Consider the following 10,545-nt stretch of genomic DNA (forward strand, 5'->3'; position numbering starts at 1 on the left):
CTTCTGAGATGGAGGTGAGAAGTGCTTTGCATATTAGAATGGTTTTTCTAATCAAGTTCAATGGCCCCCTCCTTTTTCCAGGACTGTCGGGCGGACCCATACATACTGGATGAGTTATTTTGTCACAGCCAACTGCCATGCGTTCTTTGGAGTTTTAACAAACCAGTCTTTCATGTATCTGCACAGGGCAATCCCATAACAGGGAAAATACCCTCAGAAAAATCCCATAAAATCCACAAAAAATATTCTTGACTGAATCCATTCTTCAGAGACTTTGCGATCTCTTCACCTTTAAGCTGCACGGTCGCACAGTGCTCCAGGGATCACACGCAGCTGGCTTCTCAATGTATAAACCATGCATGTGCGGTATTTTGAATGGCCCATACAGCCCCTTAAAGGGCCGGTAAAAAAAAAATGACAGGGAAAATTGGTTGTAACTTTACAGCCTTCTGGACTCAACATTGAGTTCAACAATTTCAGATCATAACCCGGCCCCTATCAGATATATATTTTTTATCCACACTTTATGTTTGTGCCTTCTGTTCTTCTCTCACACATGGCAGCTGTCTTTCATTCTGCCAGCACAATTTAGGCTTCATCTAGAGCCATCATTTGTTTCTTAACCTGTCCCATTAATATCTCCTTTTGCCTTGAATATCCCTAATTGTCTCTTAACTTCTCCTGCCTTCTATCCTATCACAGACCTTCCCTTTTGTTCTTTCATCCCCTCCCCCATTTCCCAGCCCCTAAACTTGCTTTAAAATCTGTTCCATTTCCTGCTTTTTTCCAGTTCTGACAAAAGGTCATCGACCTGAAACGTTAACTTTGTTTCTCTCTTCACAGATGCTGCCTGACCTGCTGAATATCTCCAGCATTTTCTGTTTTTATTTCAGATTTTCAGCATCTGCTGTATTTTCTTTTTGTATTGGTTGTAGCCCTGTTGGCCTGTTATGAGAAGGAACAAGAGAGGGCTGATATCTGGCTGTAAGCTGAAACATGGGCCTATCACAGAACCATCAAGGACACCATATCACTTTAGTATTGAGACATCTTCTTTTGTGTTGCTATAACTGCACATATATCAGTCTTGGTGGTCATAAACAGATGATGCCAGAGGGTCATAAGACCAGAACCTGAGTAAGCAGAGTTGCTTTGTATGTAGCATCTTCATGATTGGATTTCGAGGAATTGGGTGTAAGCCGGTGATTGGTTCAGTAAGGCCGCGATTTTATCGGCAATGAGAGGGCGGGTTTGGAGGTGGGTCAAGGGTTAAAATCGGTTTGATTGACGACGGGTTCCAATTCTGCTATCAACCCGCCTCCAATCAATTTTCCCAAGTGTCGGGTCACCGATTTGCACATGGTCCAGATACCTAGCGGCGGGAAGAGGATTAAAGCCACTTACCTGCCTGTTAACAGGTTCTTGATAGTACTTAACAGGCACATTTTCAATTTTGCTGCTTCTCTCTCGGGGTTCCTGACGTCCAGGCACCACGCCAGGTAAGTGTGGCGTGTTGTGAGTCTGCTGTAATGTTTCTGCATTGATGACAGCTGCTGAAGTGGTGTGAAGGATCCAATGGTGCACTGGTGAGTTTCAGAGGTAAGAAAATGTTGGGAAAATCATTTTTAATGCATTTACACTTTTCTGTAGGTAACAAGTTTGAAATCGATGTCTAGTTCCACCTCATTGGGAGAACCTCTCTCACCAGTGACAGCTTGCTTCTGTAACGTCACCTGCAGCTGCCATCTGTTCTAGCCGATGGAGGGAGTCATTGGAGAGCCTGGGTGCAAGAGCCCCCTTGTGCGTGGTCCCTTTAAGAAAACCGGCTGATGACGCATCATCAAATGATGTCATCTGACTGGCTTCCGCTTAATTGGCCGGCAAGCCTGCGGGGCAGGCTTAACAAAGTCAATCAAGGGAAAATCACGTCCGTGGGCCGGGTGCAGCTGGGCATGGGACTGGAACCCAGAAACCACCTGACCCGCTCCCAAGCCGCATCCAATGACAAAATCGCGGCCTTAGACTCCATAGGTTTTGAATAATAGTAAGGTTATAAAAAGGGGGTTCTCAAGAGCCACAAAGGGTAGAAGATTTCTGGAAGAATCCAGGGGACACCCAGGAGAGAGAGACAAGAGACAAGAAACACAGGGTGCTGCCTACTCACATTAAACCTTGCTTGTCCTGAATAAAATTAAATTACTGTTTCCAATACGGGACAATTTGTAAACTTTCGGAATCAGGGTCCCTCTGGGATCCCTACACAGGGATCAATATCCAGCCAGTGAGAAAGCTGTAAATCTCCCACAAACTCCCGACAAACTGATGTGTTTGCTGTGACTCTGAATCTGAATCTGATTTCCCCTTTCTTCTACAGCTAATGTGGCAGCCATTGTGATCCTGTCCCGAGGAAAGTGCGGTCTCTCCCGCTGTGTCACTCGCTACCTGCTGGCCATGGCGGTGTCAGATCTACTGGTCACCATCATGGGTGTGATATTGAATCGGATCAATGGTCTTTTTTTCCTGGTCAGTTTCCTGCACATTACTCCACTGTGTCGCCTCAGAGCCATCTTACTGTTCGCAGCCAGAGACAGTTCGGTTTGGTTAACCGTGGCTTTCACCTTTGACCGCTTTGTAGCCATTTGTTGTCAGAAGCTGAAAACAAAATATTGCACTGCAAAATGTGCGGCTGCTGTTATACCAACTGTCAGTGTGCTGTTCTGTTTAAAAAACATCCCCTGGTACTTTGCATACACACCTCGCTACATAATGGATGGTGTACCTTGGTACTGTAACTTAATACCAAACTATTACACTTCACAGGTATGGAAAGTCTTTGACGTAATCGACACGATGTTAAGCTCATTTGTTGCATTCGGTGTGATTTTGCTGCTCAACGCCTTGACCGTAAGATACATTTTAGTGGCCAGTCGAGTCCGCGGGAGGCTCCGGGGTCACGGCAGTGGGGAGACTCACCATGACCCAGAGATGGAGAACCGAAAGAAATCCATCATCTTACTCTTCACTGTAACCGGGACTTTCATCTTGTTGTGGACGATGTATCTTATAGTGTTCCTATACATGCAGATTGCAAACGATTATTCTTCCTCAGGTCCCAATGACCCTTTGTACATCGCCCAAGAAGTAGCGTTCTTGCTTCAGCTCCTGAGCTGCTGCACCAACACCTGTATTTACGCAGCCACCCAGAGGAAGTTCAGAGAAGAGTTGAAGAATGGGGTGAAATATCCACTGAAATTAATAGTCAAATTATTTACATCATGAAAATGATTGAGGAACAGCACCTCAACTTTCGATTAGGCACTTTGCAGCCCTCTGGACTCAACATTGAGTTCAACAATTTCAGATCATAACCCCGGCCCCTATCATATATATATATTTTATCCACATTTTTTGATTGGCCTTCTGTTCTTCTCTCCCACATGGCAGCTGTCTTTAATTCTGCCAGCACAATTTACACTTCATTTAGAGCCATCCTTTGTTTCTTAACGTGTCTCATTACCATCCCCTTTTGCCTTGAATATCTCTTAATGTCTCTCAATATCTCTTAATTTCTCCTGCTTTCTATCCTATCACAGACCTTTCCTTTTGTTCTTTCATCCCCTCCCCCATTTCCCAGCCACTACACTTGGTTAAAAATCTGTTCCATTTCCTGCTTTTTTCCAGTTCTGTCGAAAGGTCATTGCCCTGAAACGTTAGCTCTGTTTCTCTCTTCACAGATGCTGCCTGACCTCCTGAGTGTCTCCAGCATTTTCTGTTTTTATTTCAGATTTCCAGCATCTGCAGTATTTTCTTTTTGTATTACTAAATACTTACTTTGTATCAGTCTTCAACAAAACAACAGCAACAACAACGTTTATTTATATAGCGCCTCTAATGTAGTAAAACATCCCACGGCACTTCATGGTGTGTTAAAAACAAAGCTTGACACCGAGCCACATAGGAGAAATGACCAAACGAAGTAGGTTTTAAGGAGCGTCTTAAAGGAGGAAAGAGAGGTAGAGAGGTGAAGAGGTTTATGGAGGGAATTCCGGAGCTTAGGGCTTGGCAGCTGAAGGCACGGCCACCAATGGTTGAGCGATTATAATCAGGAATGCTCAAGAGGTCAGGGTTAGAGGAGCACAGATATCTCAGGGGGTTTTGGGGCTGGAGGAGATTACACAGATGGGAAGGGAGGGGCGAGGCCATGGAGGGATTTGAAAACAAGGATGAGAATTTTAAAATCGAGACATTGCTTAACCAGGAGCCAATGTAGATCAGCGAGCACAGGGGTGATGGGTGAATGTGAGAGAATGCAGAGATTTGGATGATGACAGGTTTAAGTAGGGTAGAACGTGGGAGGCCAGCCAGAAATGGATTGGAATAGTCAAATCTAGAGGTAACAAAGGCATGGATGAGGGTTTCAGAAGCAGATGAGCTGAGGCAAGGGCGGAGATGGGCGATGTTACAGAGGTGGAAATAGGCGGTCTTAGTTGTGGTACGGATATGTAGTTAGAAGCTCATTTCAAGGTCAAATTTTACGCCACGGTTGCGAACAGTCTGGTTCAGCCTCAGACAGATGTTAGGGAGAGGGCTGGAGTTGATGGCTAGGGAATGGAGCTTGTGGTGGGGACCGAAGGCAATGGCTTCAGTCTTCCCAATATTTATTTTGGAGGAAATTTCTGCTCATCCAATACTGGATGTCGGATAAGCAGTGTGACAATTTAGAGACAGTGGAGGGGGTCGGGAGAAGTGGTGGTGAGGTAGAGGATAAGGATAAAGTACCAGAGATATGAGGAAAATTAAAAATAGAGAAAGGGGAGGAACTAACTAGATTCAATGTAATTTTTTAAAAAAGGTCATGGAAAAAATAAGGAGACAAATCTCCAGGACCTGGTGGTTTCCACCCCAGGATATTAGAAGAAGTAGGGGAGAAATTGTAGCTGCTCTAGACATGTTCTTCCAAAACTCTTAATTCAAGAATTTTACATCGGATTACACAGGATATACAGCACAGAAACAAGCCATTCGGCCCAACAGTCCATGCCGGCATTTATGCTCCACTCGCGCCTCCTCCCGTCTTTCCTCATCTAAATCTATCAGCGTATCCCTCTATTCCCATCTACCTCATATGCTTATCTAACCACCCCTTAAATGCATTTATACCATTCACTTTTACAACTCCCTGTGGTAGCGAGTTCCACATTCTCACCACTCTCTGGGTAATGAAGTTCCTTCTGAATTCCTCTATTTGATTTCTTGGTGACTATTTTATATTGATGGCCTCTAGTTTTGCTCTTCCCCACAAGTGGAAACACTCTCTCTGTATCTACTCTATCAAAGCCTTTCATGATTTTAAAGACCTCTATTAGGTCATCCCTCAGCCTTCTCTTTTCAAGAGAAAAGAGACCAGCCTGTTCATTCTTTCCTGATAGGTATACCCTCGCATTCCTGGTATCATCCTTGTAAATCTCCTCTGCACCCTCTCCAGTGCCTTTATATCCTTTTTATAATATGGCGACCAGAAATGCACGCAGTACTCTGACTGTGGTCTAACCAAGGTTCAATACAGGTTTAGCATAACTGACCTACTTTTCAATTCTATCCCTCTAGAAACAAACCCTAGTGCTTGCTTTGCTTTTTTTATGGCCTTGTTAACATGTGTCGATACTTTGAGTGATTTGAATATTTGTACTCTGAGATCCCTTTTCTCCTCTACCCCAATTAGATTTTTATTTTCCAAGTACTATGTCACCTCCCTATTTTTCTTACCAAAATGTAATACTTCACATTTATCTGTGTTGAAATTCATTTGCCAATTATATGCCCATTCTGCAAGTTTATTAATGCCTTCTTATAATTTGTTGCAATCCTCCTCAGTATTGACAATCCACCCCCCCACCCCAAATTTGGTGTGGTCCGCAAATTTAGAAATTGTGTTTTTGATTCCAAAGTTTAAATCGTTAATATAAATTGTGACCAACATTGGTCCCAACACTGATCCTTGTGGAACATCATTTCCCACCTTTTGCCACTCTGAATATCTACCATTTACCCTTATTCTCTGCTTTCTGTCTTGAAGCCAGCCAGCTATCCATTCTGCTACTTGTCCCCTGGCTCCGCATTCCCTGACCTTACACATTAGTCTATTAAGTGGTAACTTATCGAAGGCCTTTTGAAAATCTAGATAAATTACCTCTACTACATTACCCTTGTCTACTCTCTCTCTTACCTCTTCAAAAAATTCAATGAGTTTGGCCACACATGCGTGGTATTTTCAATGGGTCGCACAGCCCCTTAAAGGGGACGTGCATACAAAAAAAATTAAGGGGCACATTGTGTGGCAGATGGAATTTGACATGGGAAAGTGTGAGGTCATCTACTTTGAACCTAAGAAAGATAGATCAGAGTATTTACTAATTGGTGATAAGGTAGGAACAGTGGAGGAGCAAAGAGAGACTTAGGAGTTCATGTACATAAATCACTAAAAGCCCAGGGCAGGTACAAAAAATAATTAAAACAGCTAATGGAATATTGGCTATATCTCAAGGGGGCTGGAATACAAAGGGGTAGAAGTTATGTTAGAGTTATATAAAGCTCTGGTTAGACCCCATCTGGTACTGTGTTCAGTTCTGGGCACCACACCTCAAGAATCCTAAAACAGCAATCAAATCATCTCTCAATCTTCTCTGTTCCAGTGAGAACATGATTAATTTACATAATCACTCCTCAAAATCCAATCCCTCCACCCACATAATCATTCTGGTTGCTCTCTTCTGTATCCTTTCAATAGCTGTAGTATCCTTTCTGCACTGATGTGACCAGAACTGTACACTGTATACTAAGTGCAGTCGCACCAATGATTTATAAAGTGGCAGGATTACCTCACTATGTCAGCTCAATATTTACCTTTTAACACATCCAAACATCTGATTTGATTTACTCATGGCCTCTGAGCATTGTAGCGATAGCTTCAATTTATTGTTAATCAGGACCTGCTTCATTTTCCATGTACATTATTTTCTTTCCGTTTAATTCATTGGGCTAAAAATTGATTATAGCCATGAAACGGGCAGTGTTAAGGCCAAAGTTAAAACGGTCTAGGTAGCATGCAATATTCAGCACTAAAACTGCTACTCATTGGCTTAATGCTCAACAGGTGGACCAATATCAGGGCCAGTCTAATTCATAGTCATGTGTGGCACTACTTAAAGGGGAGGTGCATTGATGTTACAGCACCTCATTGTCAGGGCAGTTGCAACTGGAGCTACGCCAACATGCACAGGCACAGGCACAGGCACAGGCACAGGCACAGGAACCAGCACTGGCACAGGAACCAGCACTGGCACAGGAACCGGCACATCATCGAAACAGGGAGAGAGCCTGGAGGTCCTCTGACAAAACTCTGGAGGCACTCATTGTGGCCATGGAGAGGAGGCGGGCTGTACTCTACCCCTAAAGTGTCAGGACCCTCGCCATACACCTGATGCATAATGTGGCAGGAGATAGCCGACCATGTAATAGCGGATACTGTGGTGCCAAAGTCCACCATCCTTTGCAGGAAGACGTTTAATGACCTTACACGGGTGGTCAGGGTAAGTGAAGGCTTCAGCAAATGCCACATACCAACATCTGTACCACAAGCCTCACACACTGCTCAATGCACCACACACCCATCACTCAACTAGCAACAATCTCTATCTATCACCAGTCATACCTCACAGTCAGAGCTTCGCTTCACCCTCACAACTTTACCACTGTTGCAACACTCACACCCACATCTCACACCTTGCACACCTTGACAGCTATTCAACTGTGGCAGGCACATCACTGTTAGCAGCCAACCTCCTTTCTCCTCTGGTTCACAACAACACATTTCAAGTAAGCATGAGGCTTCGAATTGAATATATGGAACAGACTTTATTGATACACAGTAAAGGTGATCGGCCTTTAACTGTATACAGAGAGTGGATTTAAGGTTGCAAGTTCTATCTTTCGAGCCCTCTGACAAACTGTTGAATACCATGCTCATTTATGCACCATATTTTGAATACGTCAAAGGAAACTGTCAGAGATAAGATTGTATGATGTATCTATTCCCCAAATCCTTTGAAAACAGTCTATTTGTGTAAACAGTTTACAGTTGTTTACCTCAGAACGATTTCCCCGGCACGAGAATTCCTGATGTAACAGTTACGAACATCTTCGCAGTAAAAGCTTTACCAACTGCTCTCTGTAGCTAATGGATTCCTCCTACCCATATTTATTACCCTAAAACTAAACCACTCATTACTAACATTTATTCCCTTACACAAGCACTTACATCTCAGAAAACAAGCAATGCATTCCTTTTGCGACACTTCAAAGTCACCCTGTTTATATCGGAAAGCCTGTCAATGCATTCCGTTTGTTTTAAGATACAAAGAAGTTTGACTGTTAAACTTTTAACCTTCACGACATCCAACAATCACCCAAAAACATTGCACCGCACTGACTCACACACTTCACCCAAGCACATTGCACCGCACTCACTCACACACTTCACCCAAACACATTGCACCACACTCACTCACACACTTCACCCAAACACATTGCACCACACTCACTCACACACTTCACCCAAACACATTGCACCGCACTCACTCACACACTTCACCCAAACACATTGCACAGCACTCACTCACACACTTCACCCAAACACATTGCACCACACTCACTCACACACTTCACCCAAACACATTGCACCGCACTCACTCACACACTTCACCCAAACACATTGCACCGCACTCACTCACACACTTCACCCAAACACATTGCACCACACTCACTCACACACTTCACCCAAACACATTGCGCCACACTCACTCACACACTTCACCCAAACACATTGCACCGCACTGACTCACACACTTCACCCAAACACATTGCACCACACTCACTCACACACTTCACCCAAACACATTGCACCGCACTCACTCACACACTTCACCCAAACACATTGCACCGCACTCACTCACACACTTCACCCAAACACATTGCACCGCACTGACACACACTTCACCCAAACACATTGCACTGCACTCACTCACATACTTCACCCAGACACATTGCACTGCACTCACTCACACACTTCACCCAAACACATTGCACCGTACTCACTCACACACTTCACCCAAACACATTGCACCGCACTCACTCACACACTTCACCCAAACACATTGCACTGCACTCACTCACACACTTCACCCAAACACATTGCACCGCACTCACTCACACACTTCACCCAAACACATTGCACTGCACTCACTCACACACTTCACCCAAACACATTGCACCGCACTCACTCACACACTTCACCCAAACACATTGCACTGCACTCACTCACACACTTCACCCAAACACATTGCACCGCACTCACTCACACACTTCACCCAAACACATTGCACCGTACTCACTCACAGACTTCTCTTTCTCTTGCAGGCTAAGCTGGCACATAATCGGAGGGAGCAGCAGCAGACAGACGGGGGGGTGCAGGCGGACACCCAGAACTTCAGGCAGCTCGAGGAGCGAGTTCGTTAGCTAATTGGGCGGCATGTGGTAGAGGCCATGTCAACCGTCGAGGTTGAACACCTTGGGGACAACAACAGTGTGGTCATTCCTAATTATTCTTCTCACATCCCACTTCCCCCTCATCCGACAATCTCTTCTCACTTTCAAGCTATTCATCTTGCTTCCCCGCGTCCCCTCCCCTCACCACAACCCGACTCTTGAGCCTTTCTGCTTTCAGATAATGAACAAGCACCCGAGCAGCCTGTCCCCGAGGTCATGGAAGAGAGCGAGAGGGGAGACGAGGAGGAAGAAGACACTGCATCACTGCCTCAGTCACTCACAGACCCCAGCTCAGAAACTGGCACTACACATACGTTAGAGTCTAGTGTAGAAGCGGGATCTGCACAGGGTGATTCACCAGGAACGGGGGGGGGCGCTGCAGCAAGGCATGGGAAAGGGTAGCTTGGGGGCCAGCTCCCCAGATGGCGAGTTCGCTCACGAGTTCTGCTGCACAGGACTCAGATGAGGACCTCGATGGGGCGGCCTTCAGAGGAAGGGTGATGGGCATGCACATCGAATTGCTAGGTGCAATGGCAAGGCCGCCAGAGAGCCTCTTGGCAATGTCAAAGAGCATGGCGGCGTCAGCCTCTAACATTGCACGGGTCTCTGCGCAGAGCTTGGAGCCCAGGATTTCCAGCCTGGAATTGATGGCACACTCCCAAAGAGACCGTGTCAATCCAGACATGATGGTGCACATTGCAGCACAGGCAAAAGTGATCCAATGTGTTAGTGCTGCAGCAGAAGCTCAGACTTCCCTCATGCAGTCTTTCCTTGGTGCCATTGAAATTCAGACTGCTCTCACGAAGTTTCAGCATGATGCCACCCAGGCTCAGACTGCTGTCATGCAGTTGCAGCTGTAAGCCACCCAAGTTCTGACTGTTGCCCTCATGGGGTCAACCGGGGCTTGCAGGGTGCTGCAACAGGATGCTAGGAATACTGAAG

General features: G+C 45.3%; 1 protein-coding gene across 1 annotated transcript; it reads left to right on the forward strand.

Moving 5' to 3' along the window:
* Positions 1–2,451: 2,451 nt before the first annotated feature.
* Positions 2,452–9,573, forward strand: LOC147124906 (putative G protein-coupled receptor 139). The gene is made up of 2 exons (XM_085987625.1): positions 2,452–3,234; positions 9,475–9,573. The coding sequence occupies exons 1-2, from the start codon at positions 2,452–2,454 to the stop codon at positions 9,571–9,573; spliced, it is 882 nt and encodes a 293-aa protein (XP_085843751.1).
* Positions 9,574–10,545: the final 972 nt, after the last annotated feature.

The sequence above is a fragment of the Somniosus microcephalus genome, chromosome 1 (genome assembly GCF_052327205.1).
Source record: "Somniosus microcephalus isolate GS21.2 chromosome 1, FLI_Smic_1.0, whole genome shotgun sequence".
Lineage (NCBI taxonomy): Eukaryota > Metazoa > Chordata > Chondrichthyes > Squaliformes > Somniosidae > Somniosus > Somniosus microcephalus.